This window comes from Salmo salar, chromosome 27, assembly GCF_965601325.2.
Source record: "Salmo salar chromosome 27, fSalSal1, whole genome shotgun sequence".
NCBI classification, from domain to species: domain Eukaryota; kingdom Metazoa; phylum Chordata; class Actinopteri; order Salmoniformes; family Salmonidae; genus Salmo; species Salmo salar.
The window spans coordinates 28,133,360-28,161,277 of NC_138317.1; the positions used below are offsets into that span (position 1 = coordinate 28,133,360).

General features: G+C 43.5%; 1 protein-coding gene across 10 annotated transcripts; it reads right to left on the reverse strand.

Annotated features, from left to right (window-relative positions):
* Positions 1-961: 961 nt before the first annotated feature.
* Positions 962-27,918, reverse strand: tpd52 (tumor protein D52). 10 transcript variants are annotated; one of them, XM_014178205.3, is made up of 8 exons: positions 27,748-27,918; positions 6,057-6,181; positions 5,210-5,358; positions 4,849-4,950; positions 4,500-4,526; positions 4,026-4,067; positions 3,385-3,433; positions 962-3,186 (listed from the first exon to the last, which is right to left on the reverse strand). In XM_014178205.3, the coding sequence occupies exons 1-8, from the start codon at positions 27,764-27,766 to the stop codon at positions 3,049-3,051; spliced, it is 651 nt and encodes a 216-aa protein (XP_014033680.1). In that variant the 5' UTR covers positions 27,767-27,918; the 3' UTR covers positions 962-3,048. The 10 variants fall into 10 exon arrangements, with proteins under 10 accessions (XP_014033680.1, XP_014033681.1, XP_014033679.1 ...); XM_014178206.3 differs by lacking the exon at positions 27,748-27,918 and adding an exon at positions 27,137-27,199; XM_014178204.3 differs by lacking the exon at positions 27,748-27,918 and adding an exon at positions 9,136-9,756 and having other exon boundaries at positions 3,366-3,433.

Below are 27,918 nucleotides of genomic sequence, written 5' to 3' on the forward strand. Positions count from 1 at the left end.
CACTACCCAGTACGCCCACCAAACACCACGCTGGCGCATTCCTCAAACATCTCAAATACCAGTGACCCATCAAGCATCAACCCCCTGGAAAAATAAACAAAGTTTCAACAGACTCCCAACACCTAAACCATCCCTGGCAGGAACTCCTAAAACTAAAGGTCCTGTTCTGTTATTATTTATAATGCCTCTGAAAGTCAGACCAGACTGGAATGTTATGACAAATCCTATCAACCATTAAGACTCAAATTAGGGGCAGGCTGCTTTGTTAATGGGAATCTCCCACATTCCTCCAGGCAGCCATTGAAGTTTACTACATAAAGTGATGCAGAGTGCCAAGTATTGACTCTGAAGTTCCAGCACAGAACTCCCAGTAATCAAGTTGTCTAGAAGGTTATAGAATCCCAAGCAGGTTCCGTAATCCCAGACAAAAAGAGAGAAGCTCCAACATGAAAAACAAAAGCTGCCCCAAAGAATGTCACTATAGCGATGATTAGTGTAACAACAAAAAAACATCAAGTACTTGAATATATCATCTGTAACCACTGAACTATACCGGCTCTACACGTTACTCCTCATTACAATAGGCATATTTACATTTCTACATACAATACAAAAAAGTATATTTCTAAATGTACCAAGGGGATATCTATTATTTATATATCTATATAGCTATTGGCACACCTGTCCAGCTCTTGAAACCTGCCCTGCATAACAGTGAGAAACATCATTGTATGAAACAGTGACATGACTATTTGTACCTCTGCCTCTTACAGTGTGATACCAGAGTGGATATAAGGAACCCCCATGATGCTTTGGTACAGACAAAAATGTCATAACTGGATGGAAAATGTATTCTCTTCTCATGCCTCTTAAATGTTGAAAACAACATAATAAAAATACATTTATTTGAAAGGTTGTGAGGAACGCTAAAGGAGACAAGACAGGGCACTGTTCAAGTGCATTCTTGTTAAATAACCCAGTTTGACTCTTTATTTTATTTTTTTTAGACGTCAGCATTCCAATTACAGACCAGACCAGTGCCAGGGTGGCTGCTGAAGGTCTACTCTCTGGCAGTTTACCAGAAGACTTTTGATCACAGAGTTTCTGACAAACATTTCTGCCCACAATGAAGAGGTGGGAAAGCACCTTTCCTGAGAGGTACATCTGTGAAATAGGTCATGACTAAACAGAAAAGTCAACAGCCTACCACCCTAGCAGATGGGCTAAATGGGGACAAAGGATCTACAGTAACTTCTCTCTGGAAGACATTTTATTAGCCATAATGTATTCTTAATGGTGGAACCAGGACTTTTCATTTCCACAATGAATCCATGCCATGATATGGCCAGTCGTCTTCCAGTAGGGGAGGACTTGCATTTGGCATTTAAACCAAATATTCACTAGTGTCCTAAAATGTACGTACAGTGCCTATAGAAAGTCTACACTCCCCCTGAAATGTTTTTCCTACAGATCGACACAACCTACTCCACATTTTCAACGTGAATGAAAGTTAGAACATTTTACCCCCAAAAATTACAAATAACTGAAATATAAATTGGATAAGTCTCTCTATCCTGAGTTAAAACTTGGTGGATGCACCTTTGGCAGCAATTACATCTGTGAATCATTTTCATTAAGGTTCAACCAAGTTGGCACAACTCTTAGGGAAACATATATCCATCGTTTTTTTGTCAGGCTCAGTAAATTTGGTTGGGGATCACTGATGGACAGCGATATCTAAACCTTGCCTCTGATTTTTTTTTAAGCAGATTTAATTCTGGACAGACTAGACCACTCAGGAACACTTAACCTCTTAGAAAGACTTCTGGTGATAAACGTTCAAGGATGTGTAGATTTTCTATAGGCACTGTATGTATCATCCTAGTGTGGTCAAGAGTAAACATTTTCAACGGGATTCTGCATCTCACTCTTTTATACCTCAAGATGTTCAGAAGAGAAAAACATCCCCTCATAGAAAGTCAATGGAAAAAATGGATTAGCATACCACATACACGGTAGAGAAATTAAAATACCAACACGGGAAATCTAGTTATTAGTCTAGGTCAAGAATAGTATATTTCCAATTTAAGGAAAATTGCACATCTTTATGAAAAGGTAAACAATGAAAATCACTAACAAAAACAACTACCATTCATATATCATTCAACAGTAGAGAAGTACACAGCATCCAGTAACTATCCTGCTGTGTTTCAGCAAACCAAGCAGAGAGAAGCCAGTGAGACAAGTGCCCCAATACGGACTTTGGCCCACCATGCTGTGAGGCTTTGAGTGATGTAAATTGCACTGACCTGAGGGTCAAGGCCAGCCGACACCATTATAACCAATCATGCATTTGCGACTATCATTACACACTGATCTGGATGCATTGGCCCACCCTCTCTGATATCAGAGTTAAGCACTATGAACTGCTCAGAGGTCAGATTTAGACCAACCCCATATGGTTAAGCTGTGAGAGTGTGTGAGCTACACAGATCTGGTATTAACTCTACTCAGCTGTGCTCTATACCACATTACTGGTGCTATTGGTGATAGTAATACATGACAGAGACAGCCTCTTCAGTGTTGGAATAGAAATGACATCCTAGGGTATTACAGTGACTGGAGTACATGAAAAGAAAAAAACAAATGCCTGTTATTACTCAAAGATATGGAAATATATGGGCCTGTGTGAACCAATTGGTTTTGTGCCATCACAACTTCACTTAATGAGAAACTGTATGTCACAGCAAGTGTAATGTATAATCTTCTACTTGTGCAGGTTCCTAAACCATGGACATTAGAATAGAAACATACAGTCGTACAAACATACAAGTGTTACGGTGTCACAACAATATTGTCATAATTTCATTGTTTTTAAATTTAAAAACATTTTTCTTTTTTGGTTGTTTTGTGCTATAGGGTTGTAAAGAGGGAGCTGAAGAAGGGAGGAGGTGAGAGAACAGAAAGAGGAGACAGAAGGGGAAAGAGGGTATGGTTCTAGTGAATGTCAGCCTGGCTAGGGGTCAGGGGTGAAAGGTCAGGCTGGTCTCAGTGGGGCTGTTCTTCCTGGGTGGCGATGGGCGTGGCCTCTGGCCGTTTCTCCACGGGAACAGTAGGGTCAGAGGTCGCTGTAGAGGTCAACACATCGCCAAAGTCACCCTGAGATGCCGTCGGGCTCATCTTGACCTGCAGGTGGTAGAGGAAGAGAAAAAGATGTTGAATGAGTGAATGAATAAATGAAGACAAACAAATTCATACATTTTTAAACATCTGTTGTGTTTTGATGAATTTCTCCCCAAATATTCAAAGATAAATATTTTAGGGCTCCTCCAAATGTACTGAGAAGTGATTAAGTTCTTACTCACTCCTCTTCTCATCTTTTACCTTTAAAGTCTCGACTTTCTCCTCAAACGACTTAAAGGTGGGTGTGTTCCTGTGAAGAGGGACACGTGATATGAGTAGAGCGGGAAGAAGAGGAGTGATATTGCAGAGACTAGTGTGTGGCGTCTGAAATGACACCATATTCCCTATTTAGTGCACTACTTTTCATAAGGAACGTTATCCAACAACCCATCCAGACAGTTCAGATAACTATAGAGGATTCCAGAGTGGCCACATTCCAGTCTCTTCCAGTCACAGATCATATAGACCATTTACTGACCAGAGGGTAAAAACACTAAGAATACAAGAACGGGGATAAGAAAATAATGTTAGTGTCAGAAATGCACCTCAGTCCCTATAAACTAGAGGGGTGTTGGCAGTCGCATCTCAACCAACAGATGTAGGCTCTTCATTTGATCACTTGTTGCTGGGAATTTTCCTGCACAGTGGGAAATGCAAACTTATGGTGTATTTGAGGTTTAAAATAGCTTCTAATGTTTGTAATTTCCATTTTAAAATGTCAGAACTCAAGCCAGTTTTTCCTCAAGTCCGCGAAGCTGCGAGACATTATTGTAAAAGGTGCTACAGAGAGTAGAGGGTTCCAGCAAGCCGCGGTTTGGTTGTTAATGTGTGTGTTCCCTTACCTCATCACGGGCATACTAGCAGAATGCTGTAGGGAGCGTATGCTATCCGACAGCATTAAAAAAAGAGAGATGGGGGGTTACCAAAGAGAGTGCCCCAGTGTGGAGAGGTAGACAGACACATTCCTTCATTCATCCTTTATTTCCTACATTCAATCCAAGTTCAACTGACGAGTGACTAAGAGTATGTTGAGGTTACCATAGTCATTTATGGCAATGTAGACCTACTGTACACACACAGTCATGCAATCACAAGAAGCATTTGAATGAATCCTCACAGATCTCACACAGAACCAGATTCCCCTAGCACAGAAGAACCCATGCAGTACAGTGACAGAGTGGAGAAATAGATATGAACTCTACAAGCAGCCAGGGGTTAACACTCAGCAAGACGACCTACAGAGTAATGATCTAAACAGCATCTAAATGACTTAGTATGGATGAACTAACTACCGGCACCAGCAGGGACAGTCTTACCCAAAAGCATTGGAAATAGATTGCAATCTGTAAAGGCCAAGTATTGTGTTAAAGACATGTACAGACAATGAACAATACATTTCCCATGATAAGACGAGCATGAGTATTCTCCCTGCCTGCCTCTTCAGTCCCCACTTTACTTGATAAAATACACTACAAAACTTCAGGTCTAAGCTTAAGCCCTCTCTGTGGTAAAAAAAGAGCCTGTCTTTGTCTGCTTCCAAAATGGCACCCTATTCACTACACGGTGCAGTACTTTTGACCAGAGCTCATTGGGACCTGGTCACAAGTACTGCACTATATAGGGAATAGGGTGTCGTTTCAGACGCAGACTATGCGTGTGCCTCACCTGACGTCCTCAAACTTCCTGCTGATGGCCGAGCCCACGCTGGTGAAGGCTGCCGTGGCCTTCTGACCAGCTACGGACAGGCCCTCTGACGTCTTCTTATAGCTGTTAGGAGGGAGAGCGAGACAATAAGGAAAAAATGAGAGAAAATAAAGAGACAGAATGTACACATTCCCCCTCTGACTACTGAGCATGTGTTGGCTGACTCTGCAGAATAGTGTGTGTGCTCACACCTGCATGTGTGTATGCCTGTGTAGAAGTGTTACGTATGTGTGTATGCCTGTGTAGAAGTGTTACGTATGTGTGTATGCCTGTGTAGAAGTGTTACGTATGTGTGCGTTCCGGTGTGTGTACAGCCACGTACGCAGTAGAGGTGGTGACCTCCTGCCAGCTCTTGCTGATGTTCTGTTTGAGCTCGTTGAGAGGAGTGATGCCCAGCTTCCTCTTGAGGTCTGCCACCTGCTTCTCCTTAGCTGCCAGCACCTGAGACAGAGTCACGACCTCATCCTCCACCTGAGAGAGGCAGACAGACATGACACAGAGAGAGAGAGACATGGAGACAGACATGAGAGAGAGACAGACAGACATGACACAGAGAGAGAGAGACAGAGAGAGACAGATGAGACAGAGACAGACGGTGAGAGAGCGAGAGAATGCAACAGACAGTGAGAGAGAGACACACACACACACACGGCGCGAGACACGCGGTGTAGGGGCGAGAAACACGGGGTGTAGGGGCGAGAAACACGGGGTGTAGGGGTGAGAAACACAGGGTGTAGGGGTGAGAAACACAGGGTGTAGGGGTGAGAAACACAGGGTGTAGGGGTGAGAAACACAGGGTGTAGGGGTGAGAAACACAGGGTGTAGGGGTGAGAAACACAGGGTGTAGGGGTGAGAAACACAGGGTGTAGGGGTGAGAAACACAGGGTGTAGGGGTGAGAAACACAGGGTGTAGGGGTGAGAAACACAGGGTGTAGGGGTGAGAAACACAGGGTGTAGGGGTGAGAAACACAGGGTGTAGGGGTGAGAAACACAGGGTGTAGGGTTGGGCAGTATTGACTGAAACAAATTCTTTTTTGTTTTGTTTCCCCCACCAGAACCAAAATTCCGTCATTCGTACAACAGAGTTTTTGTTATACATTATAACACTGGAAGTATCTACATTCTTATAATAGCTAGACCTCTGACTTGAGCCAGGGTTCATGACTTACCTTGAGCAGTTCATCTCGTAGTTCCTCCTGTTCCTCCTCTGTCAGGGTGGGGAGGGAAGGGGGCACGGTCACCGACATCACTGCATCCTCCCCTACCTCTGTGATAGAGTCTGGTCTCACAGCACCTGGAGAGATGTAGTGGGAGGGGAGGAGATGGAGAGAGACAGGGAGGGTAAAAAAAGAGAGAGTTAAGAGAGACATCCTCCGAGTTTCTGATCCTCAAAGGCTTGAGAGGACACAGCAGGTGTTCAATGATAGCTGTCAACTTAGTGTTTCTCCTTCTGGAGTAGAGGAAGAAAAGACATAGCCCAGTGTCCACGGGAGGTGGAGGGACCAGCTAGATTAAGAGAGAGCCTTTGAAAGGCAGGTGTCAAACACACACACACAATATTGTGGTCTCACTTCTTTGATGTTGGACTCTCAGCCAGGGCAAGACCCTGTAGGAAATGAAGAGTTTATTTCCAAAACACCATATCCACAAATCACAGTTGTGTTTATTCATAGATTTTAGATGTATAGGATTTTTTGTTTTGTTTAACGCTATATATCCATTGTTAAGCTGGAATGGAATATGTTCGTATCCTGTATACTTGACTGTCATATGCGCTTGTCTGTGGATAAGAGAATCTGCTAAACAGACGTTTTACATACAGATCATGTTACTGTATTCAATCAAATAAAAACTAAAGAAATAAATATATATTGATGTCACAAATGTATCATTTGTACAGTTCTTTATTAAACATGTAGTTATTTGTTATATTTGACTGTAAAACTAGCAGTACTACTTCTCTGAGAGTGATGAGGATATTTGGCATTTTGCAAAAAAAAAACGGATTAATTGTCTCTCAGAAATGAAACCATCAAGTGATAGAGTTTTAACAAATACATGTGTCATTGAACAAACGCCATGCCATGATTAGATAGAGTGGGGTGGTTTTTCACTCATTATTTATTTAAAACAAAAAAAGCAAACGCACCAATATTTCTGAAAATGTATATATAGTGTTTTGGAATGAAACTCTTCAATTGTAACATGAATAACAGCTGAACTTCCTGGATGGAGACATTGAGATTTTTCAGCAGGAGAGAACCAGCCATGCAAGAGAAAGTGGGGTAGTTCAGAACAGAGTTATCAATCAAAAAGACACAGAAAAAGGCTGTCAGTGGAATAAAAACTCCAATAACTGATCCCTAGCAGCAACAAAAGAACCATGTTATGAAAAATGTGGATATTTTGGCCGGTGCAGCACGAATCACGGGTGTTCATTGTGATCTGGTTTTGACCCTGGGAACGGATGGTTCTGTAATTGATTAGTATTAGAGATAACTACTGTAACCACAAGTTGAGATACAGAACTGCAGCTGACATGTATCTATGGATGTTACCTGTATGGATGACAGTTGATTGCATCAGTAGCCTGTTTTAGATAACCACTTTTCTTCATGCTTACATGAATGGCTAAAGAAGCAACTTCATACGAAACCAGTGATGTTTTGGACATAAGAGATTGAATGACTTTCTGGTCCTTAGTGCTTGTTGACCACATTAAGGCTTCAGGATTAGGAAGACCATGACCAAGACCATTGGAAATAAGAAACAACTGAGTGAGTTTGCTCAGCGAACAGGCATCACACCAAGAGAATCCAGAGAAGACTGGCTTGAACAGGCATCACACCAAGAGAATCCAGAGAAGACTGGCTTGAACAGGCATCACACCAAGAGAATCCAGAGAAGACTGGCTTGAACAGGCATCACACCAAGAGAATCCAGAGAAGACTGGCTTGAACAGGCATCACACCAAGAGAATCCAGAGAAGACTGGCTTGAACAGGCATCACACCAAGAGAATCCAGAGAAGACTGGCTTGAACAGGCATCACACCAAGAGAATCCAGAGAAGACTGGCTTGGCCTCACACCAAGAGAATCCAGAGAAGACTGGCTTGGCCTCACACCAAGAGAATCCAGAGAAGACTGGCTTGGCCTCACAAGTAATTATGAACCAGTAGAAGCATGCTCTTCAATGGTTGCTGAAATTACCATCAACCTACCAGAAATGTACCCAACTCTGAATATCAAATAATATTTCCATGAGATAAATTGTGTAGAAATGCTCAACACATTCACTCAACTCTTCTTGACCTTTCCCTTTCGATTGTTTCCCTCCCCTTGATGACTAGGCAGTGCCACTCAGGTGTCTGCAGTCCTGGTAGCTGTACTGCTGACAGTGACAGGTCTGTGTAATCTATACCACCATCCCAGACCACAAGGGCTTCTACCTTAGATGGGTTCGAACAGGGGTGTCAAACTCATTTTGCCCACAATGTGGCAGTAACTATAAAGATTAGCCGACATCACACAAAACATTGATTGTTTTTGCTCCAATGCAAATGTATAGGTACTCTGTATTCGCAGCCACAGCCAAAAAATAAAGGCCACTACTTTAAATGAGGCCCGTCTGTTGAGAACTGAGGTTAATCCCATCAGAATGGCATGGAATAGCAGCGTATAATTAGCCTGTCAGTATAACAAGCCAAAAGGGTTTTTTAATTGTTAAATTAAGTCATTGAACCTTCCTATAATTTGTTTTTACAGTGGCCAGTGTAAGCTAATTATATTGCTGTAGGTTAACTAGTAATGATGGGACTGCCAGCATAGTTAAGAGTCATGTAACTTTTTGTTCGGTTTTTTGACCAATATTTGTTTAAAGGGCTTTGGCTGTGGTACCAGCTTTGTTCGGTCTTGTCATAGCTTGACCAAGCTCCTCTGATGCCAGCCCAACAATCCAAAACCACTCTAGGTTTCTTTCTAGGAGTGTTTTCAGTGTGGTCTTGTCAGAGTTCAACCCCCAGCAACCACCCACCCATTTGACATCTGCCCCAGACAGCCCCTTTTATAAAACAGGTCAGAATGTGACAGCAACAGAACGCAGTCACACGCACACACATCAAGAAACGCAAATGAGATCTCCTTTTGTTCACATGCACACCCCTCCATCTCATTCTCTTTGCAAACACCCTATCCACATCCCAGTACAAATACAAACTTCTTCACTCACTCACACACTGCTCTGGTTACCTCTGGCTGTGACAGTCACGTGCGGTGAGCCCGGTGGTGTTACATTGAAGCTGGGGGACAGATAGAGGTAGCTGCTATTCACCCCCTGCTCAAAGTCAAACGGTGACTTGTATTCCTGCTCCAGTGCGTCCATGGCTGTTGCCTGGCTGGGTTAGGTGGCTCCAGGCTGGGTTAGGTGGCTCCAGGCTGGGTTAGGTGGCTCCAGGCTGGGTTAGGTGGCTCCAGGCTGGGTTAGGTGGCTCCAGGCTGGGTTAGGTGGCTCCAGGCTGGGTTAGGTGGCTCCAGGCTGGGTTAGGTGGCTCCAGGCTGGGTTAGGTCGCTGCAGCCGCTGATTGCCTGCATGTGCTAGGACGCATGCAGCTGGGGCACAGCTCACTCAGTGCTCCGATTGTCCTCTCCTGTGTCCGCGTCTGGCAGATGCACGGTACTCCTGTGTCGTGTGTGTGTGTGTGACTGTGTGTCGTGTATATGACAGTGTGTGTGTGTCAGTATGTGACACTGTGTTGCGGTCGGACCCACACAGCTCCAGCCAGGCTAGCCTCCTAGCCTGTCTGTCGGTCTCTGGGTCTGTCTTTCTGCTGCAGGCTCACATGACATGCAGTCATCCAGGCAGGCCGAGGTGGCGTCACGACAGTCGCTCTGTGGTGTTAATGAGTTACCTTCCCTTTCGCCGTCACTCTCTGCCGACACTGCAATCACCAACCACCACAGTCATTAGTCAGGCACTCCCAGTCTCCTGGTAGCTAGGCTTCTCTGTTGTAAATAATCCCAAAGGTCACTGGTGGATTGCTGCAATCATCCACAGTTTCTGATTCTGCACACCCAGGAGGTTTTTAAAGGAAAATACCATAAAGATGCTAGGCTATGCTAGCATTTATGGAATGCAGGAGCGCTTCTGTGATGAGTTTCCAGCTCTAGTATACAGCCCTGGTCCCTCTCTCCCTTCCTCTATCGCCCCTTCCCCATCCATCTTGTCATCTAGGGAAAAACGAGGTTCCATTTGTTGGTTGGTCACATGACACACTCAGGCCCGGGATAGGGCAGGCCCGTGAGATGGAAGCAGCCGTAATCTGCAGTGTCCCAGATTACAGCGAGCCGCTAATCCAGTTCAGACTGTCCAGCTGGGAGCTCCACTGTACTGTTACTGTACAGAAAGAGACACTATGTACCAGTGAGCAGGTAGATGCATCTGTATGTACCAACACTTACCGTACAGAGAGCAGGTAGCTGCATCTGCATGTACCAACACTTACCGTACAGAGAGCAGGTAGCTGCAGCTGTATGTACCAACACTTACCGTACAGAGAGCAGGTAGCTGCATCTGTATGTACCAACACTTACCGTACAGAGAGCAGGTAGCTGCAGCTGTATGTACCAACACAGAGCTGTGCTGTAGCGTGTGGAGAGAGCCTTGCTGTACTATATGTAGTAGTCTACCAATGCCGAACTGTGCTGTTTAGTGTCTACTGCAGACACAATAGATGAGCCTTTTGTGAGCGTAGGCATATTAAAATATGTGTCCATGTTAATGGTAGCCTATACGACACCTACACTGGTGTACAGTACAGGCCAATGCTCACTCACACAGGTCTGTTTCAGAGCATAGCCTTAGCGTTCTTTTCCCATGCTGCTCGGCAGTAGCGGGGTCAGTGTTTGTATTGCGTTACACTAAAGTTCTGTACGTAGCCACTTCTGTATGGGTCTACATTTTATTTCATGAGGCAAGTCAGTTAAGAACAAATTGTTATTTAGGGCCAATAGGGTCAATTGTGCGCCGCCCAATGGGACTCCCGAACTAGGCCGGTTGTGATACAGCCCAGGATCGAACCAGGGCCTGTAGTGACGCCTTAGACCGCTGTGCCACTCGGGAGAGTGGTAAGGAAGGAAGGACCTTGGATTGAATGGAGCAAGGTTCTGCCATTGTTATAGGAATCTTGGATTTTTCCATTTTTGTCTTTGTAAGAGCCATGCGTGTCCTAGCAACCGTCTGTGTTGGATTGCGAACTATAGAAATGATTCTACCAGTGAAATATATGGAGAGTGTTACAGTATGACAAGGCTGTGATACAAAGATTCAGGTTACAATGAGGCCTTACAGTGAGCACTTCCATTCACCAAGTTCCTTACAAGCGAGCAAGCAGGTGCGCACGCACACACACCAACCTCGTCACCTCCTCATTCTCTCCGAAGTTGGTGTGAAGAGTTTATAGGTCCCGGATGTTTGCCTTTCTGGCTGGTCTTTGTTGGCCGGTTACCAAAGCATGCGTCACAGAGTACACACTCACACACATAAAAATACAAAGTAAAAGTCAGCCACGCATCATCTTAAAGGGAAAGTGTGATATTATTAATGCAAATTTCATTCTAACACAGCATAATTTGTACCAGTAAGTAATATGCTATTCATTTATCTGAATGTTGATAATGCAATCCATGTGCTCTAGTGATGTCTGATTGGAGTTTGATTGGTTATACCTAGGAATTCCTACATGGGAGCACAAAGCAGGTTCCGTCACTCATTACAAGTGACTTGAAGCTAGCTACATCTGTGTGACTTATTTTTGTATTTCCTCCTTCCAGGGATATAACAAAAGCACCCTGTAGGTCAAGTAGTCACACTTCCTTGCCAACAAGTAGAACTTCACAATTTGTATTAATATTAGAAGAATTACAGTAATAACTTATTGAATCCATGCAACTTCTCCACAGTGGCATGTATTCATGAATGCCAGTCTCTTGACAACAAGGTAGACGAAATTCGAGCAAGGGTTGCCTTTCAGAGATTGTAACATTCTCTGTTTCACGGAAACATGGCTCACTCGGGATACGTTATCAGAGTCTGTACAGCCAACCGGTTTCTTCACACATCGCTCCAACAGAAACAAACATCTCTCTGGTAAGAAGAAGGATGGGGGTGTATGCCTTATGATTACCGAGTCGTGGTGTGATCATAACAACATACAGGAACTCAAGTCCTTTTGTTCACCTGACCTAGAATTCCTTACAATCAAATGCCGACCGCATTATGCCAACCACATTATCTACCAAGAGAATTCTCTTCGATTATAATCACAGCCGTGTATATCCCCCCAAGCAGACACATCGACGGCCCCGAACGAACTTCATTTGACTCTGTAACTGGAAACCACATATCCAGAGGCTGCAGTTATAGTAGCTGGGGATTTTAACAAGGCTAATCTGAAAACAAGGCTCCCTAAATTTTAATCAGCATATCGAATGCGTGACCCGGGCTGGCAAAATTCTGGATCATTGCTACTCTTAACTTCCACGATGCATACAAAGCCCTCCCTCGCCCTCCTTTCAGCAAATCTGACCACGACTCCATTTTGTTTCTCTCAGCCTATAGAGAGAAACTGAAACAGGAAACGCCCGTGCTCAGGTCTGTTCAATGCTGGTCTGACCAATCTGATTCCAAGCTTCAAGATTGCTTCGATCACGTGGACTGGGATATGTTCCGGATTGCCTCAGACAACAACATTGATGTATACACTGATTTGGTGAGCGAGAATATTAGCAAGTGCATCGGTGATGTTGTACCCAAGGTGACTATTAAAACCTTTCCCAACCAGAAACCGTGGATTGATGGCAGCATTCGCTTTTAATCATGGCAAGGCATCCGGAAACATGACCGAATACAAACAGTTTAGCTATTCCCTCCGCAAGGCAATCAAACAAGCTAAGTGTCAGTATAGAGACAAAGTAGAGTCGCAATTCAACAGCTCAGACACGAGACGTGTGTGGCAGGGTCTACAGTCAATCACGGATTACAAAAAGAAAACCAGCTTCGTCGCAGACACCGACGTCTTGCTCCCAGACAAACTAAACAACTTCTTTGCTCGCTTTGAGGACAATACAGTGCCACTGACATGGCCCGCTACCAAAACCTGCGGGCTCTCCTCCACCATGGCCAACGTGAGTAAAACATTTCAACGTGTTAACCCTCGCAAGGCTGCTGGCCCAGACGGCATCCCTAGCCGTGTCCTCAGAGCATGCGCAGACTAGCTGGCTGGTGTGTTTACGGACATATTCAATCAATCCCTATCCCAGTCTGCTGTTCCCACATGTTTCAAGAGGGCCACCATTGTTCCTGTTCCCAAGAAAGCTAAGGTAACTGAGCTAAACGACTATCGCCCCGCCCCGTAGCACTCACTTCAGTCATCATGAAGTGCTTTGAGAGACTAGTCAAGGATCATATCACCACCACCCTACCTCACACCTTAGATCCACTCCAATTTGCTTACCGCCCCAATAGGTCCACAGGCGACACAATCACACTGCCATAACCCATCTGGACAAGAGGAATACCTATGTAATAATGCTGTTCATCGATAACAGCTCAGCATTTAACCTCTTACATCTAGACGTTCCGCTAGCGGAACACCTGCTCCAGTATCCAATGATAGGCGGTGCGCGATTTACAATTCCTCAAAAAATACAAAAACTTCCATTTTTCAAACATATGACTATTTCACAGCATTTTAAAGACAAGACTCTCCTTTATCTAACCACACTATCCGATTTAAAAAGGCTTTACAGCGAAAGCAAAACATTAGATTATGTCAGCAGAGTACCCAGCCAGAAATAATCAGACACCCATTTTTCAAGCTAGCATATAATGTCACAAAAAACAAAACCACAGCTAAATGCAGCACTAACCTTTGATGATCTTCTTCAGATGACACACCTGTGACATTATGTTATACAATACATGCATGTTTTGTTCAATCAAGTTCATATTTATATCAAAAACCAGCTTTTTACATTAGCATGTGACGTTCAGAACTAGCATACCCCCCGCAAACCTCCGGTGAATTTACTAAATTACTCACGATAAACGTTCACAAAAAACATAACAATTATTTTAAGAATTATAGATACAGAATTCCTCTATGCAATCGAGGTGTCCGATTTTAAAATAGCTTTTCGTTGAAAGCACATTTTGCAATATTCTAAGTAGATAGCCCGGCATCACAGGGCTAGCTATTTAGACACCCACCAAGTTTAGCCCTGACCAAACTCCGATTTACTATTACAAAAGTTTGATTACCTTTGGTGTTCTTCGTCACAATGCACTCCCAGGACTGCTACTTCAATAACAAATGTTGGTTTGGTTCAAAATAATCCATCGTTATATCCAAATAGCGGCGTTTTGTTCGTGCGTTCAAGACACTATCCGAAGTGTAAATAAGGGTCACGAGCATGGCGCAATTCGTGACAAAAGATTTCTAAATATTCCATTACCGTACTTCGAAGCATGTCATCCGCTGTTTAAAATCAATTTTTATGCCATTTTTCTCGTAAAAAAGCGATAATATTCCGACCGGGAATCTGCGTTTAGGTAAACAGACGAAAGAAAACAAAGCATGGGTTCGACTCGGGCACGAGCCTGAGTCTCACGTTACTGTGACCAGCCACTATCCAAACGCGCAACTTTTTTTCAGCCAGAGCCTGCAAAGCCACGATTCAGCTTTTTGCCGCCTTCTGAGAGCCCATGGGAGCCGTAGGAAGTGTCACGTAACAGCAGAGATCCCCTGTAATGGATAGAGATAATCAAGAAGGCCAAGAAATTGTCAGACAGGGCACTTCCTGCATGGAATCTTCTCAGGTTTTGGCCTGCCAAATGAGTTCTGTTATACTCAGACACCATTCAAACAGTTTTAGAAACTTTGGAGTGTTTTCTATCCAAAGCTAATAATTATATGCATATTCTAGTTTCTGGGCAGGAGTAATAATCAGATTAAATCGGTACGTTTTTTTATCCGGCCGTGAAAATACTGCCCCCTAGCCATAACAGGTTAACACCATAGTACCCTCCAAACTCGTCATTAAGCTCGAGACCCTGGGTCTCGACCCCGCCCTGTACAACTGGGTCCTGGACTTTGACCGGCTGCCCCCAGGTGGTGAGGGTAGGAAACAACATCTCCACCCCGCTGATCCTCAACACTGGGTCCCCACAAGGGTGTGTTCTCAGCCCTCTCCTGTACTCCCTGTTCACCCATGACTGCGTGGTCATGCACGCCTCCAACTCAAATCATCAAGTTTGCAGAAGACACTACAGTGGTAGGCTTGATTACCAACAATGACGAGACGGCCTACAGAGAGGAGGTGAGGGCCCTCGGAGTGTGGTGTCAGGAAAATAACAATCACACTCAACGTCAACCAAACAAAGGAGATGATTGTGGACTTCAGGAAACAGCAGAGGGAGCAGCCCCCTATCCACATTGACGGGACAGTAGTGGAGAGGATGGAGAGTTAAGTTCCTCGGCGTACACATCACGGACAAACTGAAATGGTCCACCCACACAGACAGCGTGGTGAAAAAGGCGCAACAGCGCATCTTCAACCTCAGGAGGCTGAAGAAATTTGGCTTGTCACCAAAAACAGTCAAACTTTTACAGATGCACAATTGAGAGCATCCTGTCGGGATGTATCACCGCCTGGTACCGCAAGTGCTCCGCCCACAACCGTAAGGCTCTCCAGAGGGTAGTGAGGTCTGCACAACGCATCACCGGGGGCAAACTACCTGCCCTCCAGGACACCTACAAAAAGATCATCAAGGACAACAACCACCCAAGCCACTGCCTGTTCACCCCGCTATCATCCAGAAGGCGAGGTCAGTACAGGTGCATCAAAGCTGGGACCGAGAGACTGAAAAACAGCTTCTATCTCAAGGCCATCAGACTGTTAAACAGCCATCACTAACATTGAGTGGCTGCTGCCAACATACTGACTCAAATCTCTAGCCACTTTAATAATTGGATGTAATAAATGTATCACTAGTCACTTTAAACAATGCCACTTTATATAATGTTTACAAACCCTACATTACTCATCTCATATATATATACTGTACTCGATCCTGTCTACTGCATCTTGCCTATGCTGCACAGCCATCGCTCATCCATATATTTTTATTCATTCCTTTACACTTATGTGTATAAAGGTAGTTGTTGTGAAATTGTTAGATTACTTGTTAGATATTACTGCACGGTCGGAACTAGAAGCACAAGCAATTTGCCATCAGCTAACCATCTGTATGTGACCAATAAAACTTGATTTGAAGCCAGACTTCCCCCCACAAAAAATGAATGACCAAGACTTTTTTTTAATATATATTTTTTCTCTGTGTTTCATAATTTTCCTTCAATTCAAAGGAGGCTGAATGCATCTCACCAGAGAAAGCATCAGAGAGAGTGAACCTGTGCCCGTCTCCGCTATGTGTAGCCTTATCTGATGCTGTCTGGTCAAAAAGAGTATGATAGTGTTGCCACCTGTAGCATTGAACGCAAAGGAAGCCAGCGAGCATTTGGCCTCCCTTGATTAGGAAAAAAAGTATATAGCCATTCAGTGTTGAGCTAAACTGTGAATGGTCCGGGCGCAAAAAAAAAGAAGAAAAAAAAAAAGGGTGTCAAGGGAAGCCAGTTTGGATTTGGCGTCACATCAAACATCATTGACAGAAAAAAAATGAATTGTTGCATCTCATTGTGTTGTCCTCCGGTGGCTATCTAGCTAGCTAAAATTGTCCCTTTCCTAAATTAGCCATGGACAGATAGGGATTTGGACTTTTTATTCAATTACCGTACTGGCCAATGACTATTACGGTGATTCAGATCCAACCATAAATTCATACATTGCGTCTCTTGCCTGAGAGGATGGAAGTTCAATATGTAGAAGGTTAATGTTAACTAGCTGGTGCATCGTTGCCCATGAAAGGAAGTTAGCCTAGCGAGCAAGCATTTTAGCCAGGTAGCCTTGGATAACAAAAACTAAAAGCGTGTACTGTCTGCCATAGACCAGATCGGCAACATGAAACAGAGGAGGATGGCATTGGTGTTTCTCTACAAGTAAGGTGAGTCTCTCTCTCTCCTCTCTCTCTCTCACACACACACACACACACACACACACACACACACACACACACACACACACACACCCAGTACCATGGACAGCCCACATATGTAGTTTACGTTGATTGGACTAAATTGTCTTTGGAATCTTTTATTTGTCCCTGTATTAGACTAAGCATAGGTGATTTGAGGATGTTGAAATGTTGGTGGAATAGTGGAACCAGCTCCTATATTCTTTGTGGTAATTCTCTGGTGTTCTAAATCAATAGTTGTTTAGTAGTCAGAAAATATCAGAAACATGACCTTACTTACATGCAACATGCTTTGTGGACTCCCTGGTTTTGTAATGAAAAAAAAGGTGTGGTTGAATTTATTCTGCCACCGTCTCCTTATTGTCTCGGCCTTATCCCTATATATCACGGGGTCAAGGCATATGAACTAACAGGTTATAGAGCAAACAACACAATTATCACAACACATTGGCTGTAATGTGGCTTTTTTCCCAGTGATTTTACCCATGCACTGCCTCCCCATTTAGGTGTAGGTTTACAAGTTAGGTATTTGTTTTCAGTGGGGATAATGATTCAAAACAGCAGATAGTCATCTCTCTTTGCCTGAAATGTTCATTTCAAGAAACCCGAGCTGGCAACTTTAACCTTACCAGTTACACATAGAACTCCCTAAACCAAATAGGCTACTGATGAAAGCGAGGGTTTAAACTGGCAAAGGAAGGAGTGCCACTGTTCTTTGACTGTGTCTCTTACTTTAGCTTCCTATTTTTCTTATTCCCTCAAACCCGGGACCAGTGTCAGACATCCATTTTACCACTGCCCAGCAGAGTTTGAACACAAACAACGGACACCGTGGTCAGACAGAAAGACGGTCCTTTAAGTTGTTAATACTCCACAGCGTCTTGTCAGTAGATTATTTCCTGCGCACCGTGTCACATGGTGGAGGGTCCCAAACAGGAATCATGAGACACTGGCTGGATGGATGATGACTTTCCAGCCCAGACCAACCGTGGCTGGCCAGTCAGTCAGTCAGGGGCAGGATGGAAGCCAGACAGTGTGGAGATAAAAGGCCTAGGATTTCTCCACACCTAAAAATGGGGGAATCACCCCATGACCATGGGACACTGGGGAAATGACTCAAGTCTCCAGTCCAGGCCTGGACACAGCCAGGGGTGGCATGTGAGAGGGGAGGCCTGCGATTTCCAGTGTTATGATAGGAGGACCATGACAATCTACTAGAGAGGGAGTTCTACTGAGGCACTTCAGGGATATGAGGGGAGCTTTCCTTGGGTGTAAATAATAAAAGAGCAAATCTATATTTTGGTGGTGTAATCTGAGCTAGAAGACTGTTGCAGCTTATTTTTCAGGCTCTCACAACAATGTCATTCAGAGATGGCAATCGTGTCCTTCTCCCGTGGAGATCTTTGCTCTACATTTGTCCCGATTTCCTCAAGATCTTATGATCAGCTGGCCTTGAATCTATGCTATCGTGCCCGGAAACCTGCTCCTTTTACTCTCTGTTCCAAACGTGCTAGACGGCCAGTTCATATAATCTTTAGCCGTACCCTTATCCTACTTCTCCTCTGGTGATGTGGAGGTTAATCCAGGTCCTGCAGTGCCTAGCTCCACTCCCACTCCCCAGGTGCTCTCATTTGTTGACTTCTGTAACCGTAAAAGCCTTGGTTTCATGCATGTAAACATTAGAAACCTACTCCCTAGGTTTGTTTTACTCACTGCTTTAGCACACTCTGCCAACCCGGATGTCTTAGCCGTATCTGAATCCTGGCTTAGGAAAATCACCAAAAACCCTGAAATCTCCATCGCTAACTATAACATTTTCGGCCAAGATAGAACTGCCAAAGGGGGCGGTGTTGCAATCTATGCAGAGAGAGCCTGCAGAGTTCTGTATTACTATCCAAGTCTGTACCCAAACAATTTGAGCTTCTACTTCTAAAAATGCACTTTTCCAGAAACAAGTCTCTCACTGTTGCCGCTTGCTATAATGTTCTCCCCTTTGGAATCCCTAGCATAGGGATAGGTAAAGCCCCGCCTTATCTCAGCTCACTGGTCACCATAGCAGCACCCACTCGTAGCACACGCTCCAGCAGGTATATCTCACTGGTCACCCCCAAAGCCAATTCCTCGTTTGGTCGTCTTTCCTTCCAGTTATTTGCTGCCAATGACTGGAACGAACTGCAAAAATCTCTGAAGCTGGAGACTCATATCTCCCTCACTAGCTTTAAGCACCAGCTGTTAGAGCAGCTCACAGATAACTGCACCTGTACATAGATGGGCTGTTTACAGATGGGCTATCTACCTACCTCATCCCCATACTGTATTTATTTATTTATTTATCTTGCTCCTTTGCACCCCAGTATCTCTACTTGCACATTCATCTTCTGCACATCTACCATTCCAGTGTTTAATTGCTATATTGTAATTACTTCACCACCATGGCCTATTTATTGCCTTAACTTACCTCATTTGCCCTCACTGTATATAGACTTTTTGTTTTCCTTTGTTCTACTGTATTATTGACTGTATGTTTGTTTATTCCATGTGTAACTCTGTTGTTGCATGTGTCGAATTGCTACGCTTTATCTTGGCCAGGTCGCAGTTGCAAATGAGAACTTGTTCTCAACTAGCCTACCTGGTTAAATAAAGGTGAAATAAAAACATTTATTAATTAAATTAGCGGCATAACAAGAAAAGCAACAAAGTTAACAACAGCATAAGAGCAAAGATGTGAGACTGCAGGTTTTCCTTCTGTGATCCTCCTCATATACAGGCCTTTGTCTTGTATCACGGGACTTGGAGGAAGTTGGGTCAAAATAAAGCAACAGATACTTCTATCCCAGAAGGGTTTGTGTATGGAGTGGACATTCCATTACAGCTGACTTGACATGGAATCTGACAGAGTTTTATCATGTTATGGTTTATATTCAGCTGGAGTTCAAATAAACCACTATCTTCACAACAATAGGCCTTTTACATTTTACATGAGTAATTTAGCAGACGCTCTTATCCAGTGCGATTTACAGGAGCAATTAGGGTTAAGTGCCTTGCTCAAGGGCACGTCGGTAGATTTTTCACCTAGGGTCGGGGATTCGAACCAGACCTTTCGGTTACTGGCACCAACGCTCTTAACCGCTAGGCTACCTACAGTCTGGTCAGGCATATCACCATCTTCTGCTTGGTAGTAGGGCTGAGCAATATGGCCCAAATACCCTTTCAAAATTTTTCTAATTTTTGACAGTATGATGGCATTTTATGTTTTTGAATAATACAAGTAAAACATTTGCTTAATGAGTAGTGCGTGACCCTAGGTTGGCAACACATACATTCTAAGTGATTTCAATGGGTCTCTCTCCATTCTGATTGTTGTATACTGTTCAATTAAACGTCAACCTCCAAAAATGTCTGCATTTTTATACATTTCCTGCACTCATTTGAGATCATTTACCCACTGCCACATAGGGCTGCAGGATATAGGCAAAACTTCTAGGCCTTATTTTTAACCAAATGTTGCAAACGCAATTTGATTTGCACTTTTGATCAAAACACTTGGATGAACTGTTGCAATCATGGAAATACAAGATAATAGTGTGGGGCCTCCCGAGTGGCACAGTGGTGCCACTAGAGATCCTGGTTCGAGTCCAGGCTCTGTCGCAGCCGGCTGTGACCGGGAGACCCATGGGGCAGCGCACAATTGGCCCAGCGTCATCCGGGTTAGGGGAGGGTTTGGCCGGCCGGGATGTACTTGTACCATCGCGCTCTAGCGACTCCTGTGGCGGGCAGGGTGCATGCACGCTGACACGGTCCCCAAGTGTACGGTGTTTCCTCCAACACATTGGTGCGGCTGGCTTCCCGGTTAAGCATGCATTGTGTCAAGAAGCAGTGCGGCTTGGCTGGGTCGTGTTTCTGAGGACGCACGGCTCTCAACCGTCGCCTCTCGAGTCCGTTCGGGAGTTGCAGCGATGGGACGAGACTAACTACCAATTGGATACCACGAAAATGGGGAGAAAAATAATAATAATAATAATAATAATAAGTGTGCACTTTGAGAACAGCATTGTTTGAAATGACAATGAATGAAGATGCCAGGGAGGAGTTATTGTGACTGGGTAGAAACCAAAGTGTTGACATGTGTTTCCTAGGGGACACTATAATATTTGGCTACATTGAATGTTCGCTCTTAGCTACTTCTTGTAGCTAACATATTCATGCTTACCGTATTCCTCTTTGCTTTAGAAGATACTGTTGCAAACATGCTGATTTAAGTCTACACCGTCACTGGTTTTATTAGGCTGTATAGGTAATTACTTTCTCTGACTCAGTACATGTATTAGCTAGACAGCTAACAAGCGATTAGCATTAGGTGCTAACAAGATTTTGGCCCAACTTGCTAAGAAAAGACAAACTAGCTGTTTGCAGATGTACGAAACACAACCAAAGTGTAATTATAGAACGCTAGTGGATTTATATTAAGAAGCAAATTGAAAACAGCATCGTTGTCATCAACATTGTTGCATGTGCTGCATTGACCATGCAGACTTAACGAAAGTGTCTCGTGGTCGAGGAACAACAAATGCGCTCCTTGAGTGACAGGGGGCGGGGCTAGGTCTTTGTGGAAAGAGGCATGGAAAGAGAGAGGAGAGAGATGACTCAAGTAGCGAAGTAAACTATAAAAATGGCCATTATTACATTTAAGAAACTAAAAACATTCAAATAACATTATAGAACGTTAAGTAAAAACCCAAACCAGTCCGTGCATCAATACCGGTATATCGTAAAATAAGGTACCGCCCAGTCCTAATCTACAGGTAGATTAACTGCCTAAATAAAGGAAAAATACTTGAGTAAATGAGGGATACAAAGTATATTGAAACTAGGTGCTTCCACACAGGTGTGGTTACTGAGTTAATTAAGCAATTAACATCCCATCATGCTTAGCGTCATGTATAAAAATGCCCAGTTGCCCATTAATTTGGCTACCATGGCTAGAAGAAATCTCAGGGACTTTGAAAGATGGGTCTCAAAGGAGCATAGGGGGTTTAAGGAGTCTGTGCGTGTCTCATATCAACCCAATTGAACGGGAGATTCTGGAGCGATGCCTGAGACAGAGTTTTTCCACCACCATCAACAAAACATCAAATGATGGAATTTCTCGTGGAAGAATGGGGTCACATCCCTCCAATAGAGTTCAAGATACTTGCAGATTCTATGCCAAGGCGCTTTGAAGCTGTTCTGGCGGCTCTTGGTGGCCTAACACCCTATTAAAACACTATGTTGGGGTTTCCTATATTTTGTCAGTTACCTCTATGACAACTGTCTGCTCCTTGATGTTTTAACCAGGTCTTACAGGAAGAGGTGTCAGTCAGTGGAGTCTCAGTCTTGGCTGGTGGATGTTGCTGCCTCAGATTCTGAAAGACTTCCTACAATAGCCAGACCTCTCAATGGAGCCAGTTGTGTCTTATTGAAATCTAATTAGAGTAACTTTGCCATGACCTTGGTCTTACAGTAATTACTATCATTAGGTTAGGCCGCATCTCAGAGAAAAACATGTTTTGAAGCATACAGGAAGGAGAAAAGTTTTTCCTCAGTTCACACCATTCTAATGTAGAGCTAGCTTGTGGTTAATGCTACATTATGAAAGGAGATCAATATGAAATATTTTGTTTGCCAACAAAAGTTTACAATAATGTCTGTTTGGATTATCTGGGATGCATTACCAAGGGCCATAGGTAAATTAAGGTTTTCAAAAGCTATAAACATATTTGCATTCATTTGATAACCACATCTTATTTAATTGTCTGAGTAATAAAGACTTTCAGAGATTTCCAGCCTTACATGAAATAAACAGTAGGTCTATGATCATTAAGACTGCAATGAAACTGCTATGCCTGTTCTTATATACCCATTATGCCTCATTGTTGCAAGGTGAACCTGCAAGCATTTCATTGTAATGTGTACTAGAGGTCTGCGCGGGACCGATTTCTTCATTCCGCTCCTGCTGGCTTTCTGTCCGACTCCTACCCACTTCAGCTAGAACTGGTCCCGAACCCAACCACAGTCCCAATGTTATTTAGGCGTAGCCCATGTGACACAGCTCACTTGCTAGCCCTGGTCCCAGCAATGTTGCACCCTACATGCAAAATCAAAAGCACTAAAATAACAGAAGAAATAGATTAAATTACCAGAGATTACTCTACATAATTGAGACCACACATGCTCTTGCATGCTTAACTAGGAGAGGAAGGCTACTGAATTTAAAGCAGCGAATTCTGAGGTTTGTGTAAAGTGACAAAGAGGTGCTTTAAATACAATAGGTAAACCTAGGCTTACGCATACAAAGCAGAAAGATTACCATTTCCAAGTTGTCTGTCTGAACGACCGCGCCACAATGATCTCCGTTTAGACCCGCATCCCTCTACTGTGTACCCTTTGCACATGACAAATAAACTTGACATTGGCCCAGGCTTCTTCTTACTTCTGCTCCACATTCACACTATCAGTCATATCGTGAAAAATAAACATCTCATTGGCCCTTCCACATCCTGCTAGTGAGGTGGTAGCCTACTTTTGAGGTAAACTGCAGCTCACACATTCATGTACAACGTCGCCACAAATATGTTACATCACAGCATAAGGCTCGCTAAAGTAAAGACATATCTGGGCCTCATTTTGTGCAGAAAGACATTCCCAGGCACTGTACAAACAAATGGACCCCTGAGAGCAAAAACGGACCCCTGAGAGAATAGAATAGGTAAGTAACCAATGGCAACTATGAAACAGAGAAGAGGAAGAAAGGGTGTTTGTATCAACTCAGCTCAATTAAACAAAGAGGCAGAGAAGTACATTTAAAAAAAGTTAGAACACCTACTCATTCAAGGGTTTTCTTTATTTTCTACATTTTAGAATAATAGTGAAGACATCAAAACTATGAAATAACACATATGGAATCATGTAGTAAGCAAAAAAAGTGTTAAACAAATCAAAACATATTCTTCAAATAGCCACCCTTGCACACTCTTGGCATTCTCTCAATCAGCTTCACCTGGAATGCTTTTCCAACCGTCTTGAAAGAGTTCCCACATATGCTAAGCACATGTTGGCTGCTTTTCCTTCACTCTGCGGTTCGACTCATCACAAACCATCTCAATTTGGTTGAGATTGGGGGATTGTGGAGGCCTGGTCATCTGATGCAGCACTCCATCACTCTCCTTCTTGGTAAAATAGCCCTTACACAGCCTGGAGGTGTGTTGGGTCATTGTCCTGTTGAAAAATAAATTATAGTCCCACTAAGCCCAAACCAGATGGGATGGCGCATCGTTGCAGAATGCTGTGGTAGCCATGCTGGTGTGCCTTGAATTCTAAATAAACCACAGACGGTGTGGGGGTGCTTTGCTGGTGACACTATAACACCTCCTCCTCCATGCTTTACGGTGGGAAATACACATGCGGAGATCATCCTTTCACCCACACCACGTCTCACAAAGATACAGCGGTTGGAACCAAAAATCTCCAATTTGGACTCATCAAACCAAAGGTCAAATTTCCACCGGTCTAATGTCCGATGCTCATGTTTCTTGGTACCAAGCAAGTCTCTTCTTATTGGTGTCCTTTAGTAGTGGTTTCTTTGCAGCAATTCAATCATGAATCTGAACAGTTGATGTTGAGATGTGTCTGTTACTTGAACTCTGTGAAGCACTTATTTAGGCTACAATTTCGGAGACTGGTAACTCTAATGAATTTAACCTCTGCAGCAGAGGTAACTCTGGGTCTTCCTTTCCTGTGGCGGTCCTCATGAGAGCCAGTTTCATCATAGCGCTTGATGGTTCTTGCGACTGCACTTTAAAAAACTTTCAAAGTTCTTGACATTTTCAGTATTGACTGACCATGTCTTAAAGTAATGGACTGTCATTTCTCTTAGCTTATTTGAGCTGTTCTTACCATAATATGGACTTGGTCTTTTACCAAATAGGGCTAGCTTCTGTATACCCCCCCCCCCCCCCCCCCCCCCACACACACACACACACACACACACACACACACACACACACACACACACACACACACCTTGTCACAACACAACTGATTGTCTCAAACACATTAAGAAAATAAATTCCACAAATTAACTTAATTAATTTAATGCATTCCTGTTAATTGAAATGCATTCCAGGTGACTACCTCATGAAGCTGGTTGAGAGAATGCCAAGCTGTCATCAAGCCAAAGGGTGGCTATTTGAAGTATCTCAAATATATTTGGGTTTGGTTAACACTTTTTGGTAACTACACGATTCCATATGTGTTATTTCATAGTTTTGAAGTGTTCACTATTATTCTACAATGTAGAAAATAAGAAAAATAAAGAAAAACCCTCAAATGAGTAGGTGTTCTAAAACGTTTCACCTGTAGTGTATATGTTTACTGAACTGGAGCCATTCCCTAAGTAACACCAGTAAACCCTACAATAAAAGGCATTTCCCCCCTGGTAAAACAGTTCCTTTTCAGGCCTTTGTCATTAAGGTTACCTTAAATTCTGATGAAAGAGAGACCTGCAAAAGACACTATATTTCTCAAAAAGGAGTCTTAAAAGCCCATAAATGTGCTCTTTCATCTGTTTAGGCATAATGTTTGGCTGATATTGGTCAATTAGGCTCCAGATGAAGGTGCAGTCAGACACAGACTCCCCTACTGCTTTTACCTGAAGCACTAAAAACAAACTGAACATCTCACTCTGTTGCCATGACAGCTGCCTGACAAGAAGAAAACCATTGACTGGTGGTCCCATCATGAGTCACCCTGATGAAAATCTTGGCAACAGAGCCGTTTCATATCCAGTGTACACTGGGACTAACTATTTTGAATTAAAAGGTCATTCAAAAAAGGGGTCATATTTGCTGTGTATTTGCTGGCATGTGAACAACGCTGCCTTTTGTATTGAATGCCAGGTCGGCTTTTGATGAGCACGAATATACAAAAGGTATCAACGTTTTTTTGGTGTGTGTGTGTGTTGTGTGTGTGGGGGGGTGGGTGCAAACAGGTTTCTGAACCTCAAGACATATTACAGAACAAGCAGATGGACTTCAGGAAACAGCATCACCTCTATGCTCGATGTGCCGAAGGATGCTGATCCTGCTCATGACAGGTGACTAAAATGTAATCTATATAAAAGAAGAAGACAAGCAGGTCACAGAGGCCTTCCTACCTGGCAGCCCCTCCTGCAAAGTACACAAACAAGACACAGTGTGTCTCTGGCATCATCCTGCAACCTGTTGTTTAAACAACACACTGCTCCCTGGCCTGCCTGGCCTGACTAACAGCTGCAGTGAGACGTGAGAGGTGGGCAAGCAGACATGAACGGAGAGGAGGGAGGAGAGGGAGGCACAAGGCAGATGGCTGCCCAGCAGGAGAGGAGAGGGAGTAATCAAAGCCAGGAAAGATGCATTCAGCTGCTACCTGTCTGGCCCTGCATCGAATCACCTCCCAAGAGGGATGTTGGACAGAATGGGAAAGGGAGGAGAGGGAAGAGGTCAGAGGGGTCATAGGGGACTGCAGAGCAGACGTAGACAGTGGGAGAATATCATTGCATACTCCTCACCTCCTTCTCAAAAACCATTGGATGAGAAAGCCAGAGGCCTCTGACCTCCTCCAATGGGTTTTGAGAAGGTGGGAGGGAGAGAGGAGGTGCAATTCAGATTCTCCCAGTGATGCTCCTCCTCAAAATGACACAAGTGGCATAGGTTACTACCTGGATTGTTATTGTGAAAGGTGTATATCATTCTGGGAGTAAAACCATAGGCTAGACCTGTAGAGACATGAAGTGTTTACCCATTTCCGAGATGTCAGGAAAACTAAAAAGTGCTGATAGAATGTTGTCTAGTAGTCTGTCAACAGCACAAGACTAACCACAAGAACAGTGCAAATCAAAGGCTATTCATAACCGTACACTTTAGTGATGCGGCCTATCAAATAAACGTAACACGACGACATCATACACATAGTACATTCAAAGTGTGAAAATTGAATTGACAAATGTGCCAGAGACATTGTCTACAACGGAATTAATGAAGTTGTTCACAAACCTTTAAAACGATGAAAGACATACAGTAAACTTACCAATGGGTAATAAAGGCATACACGTGAATGATCAAGAAGGAGAACAATCTGTACACAGTAAGGAATGTATGACACATCTACAGCGAGGTGTGGTGTGTGGGCGTTCCAGGAGCAAACATATGGTAAACTGTATTTTCAACCCACTTCAGTGAAAATAACAGCAAAACAACGCATAAATGTAATGTTTGAACCAATATTATGACTCATTCAACGTTCTTTCAAACGCGTGCAACAAAGTAACGTTAACAATTGAAGTTGGGTTTTAAATTCGAGGACTAGACAAACTTCCTTATCTGTATTGTTTTTCCTCCCACATTCAAAGAACAGGAACATTGTACAATGTTTGAGTATCTTGTTTAACCTGTGTGGTTTGAGATGAATGGCTTGCATATTATTGTCTCTGGGTATATCGAAGACTAGAACATTCTTTGTTTAACTTTTTTTTTTTTTTTTTAAATCTTCTGCAAAAGGATGAACTTGAGTTAGTTAGCATATGCTCTGATTAGCCTACAGCTAGCTGGCTAACTTTGGTTAGAAACAAACTAAACAGAGTTTTAAAATGGTTGTCAGTAATAGTACTGTCATTTTGCATGCTGTAACAAATACCTTACCTTGATCTGCTTGCTCCATCCTCACGCTATATGCTGTTTCTGCTATTCTTATTTGATCCAAAAGCTTGCAGGTTCCCCACTTCGCTCCTGCAATCTTGTGCACTCACATGCTCGCGGTAGGTGGGGTCCTCTGTGACGTCAAGCCGTAGAAAGAGCACGTAGAAGTGTAAA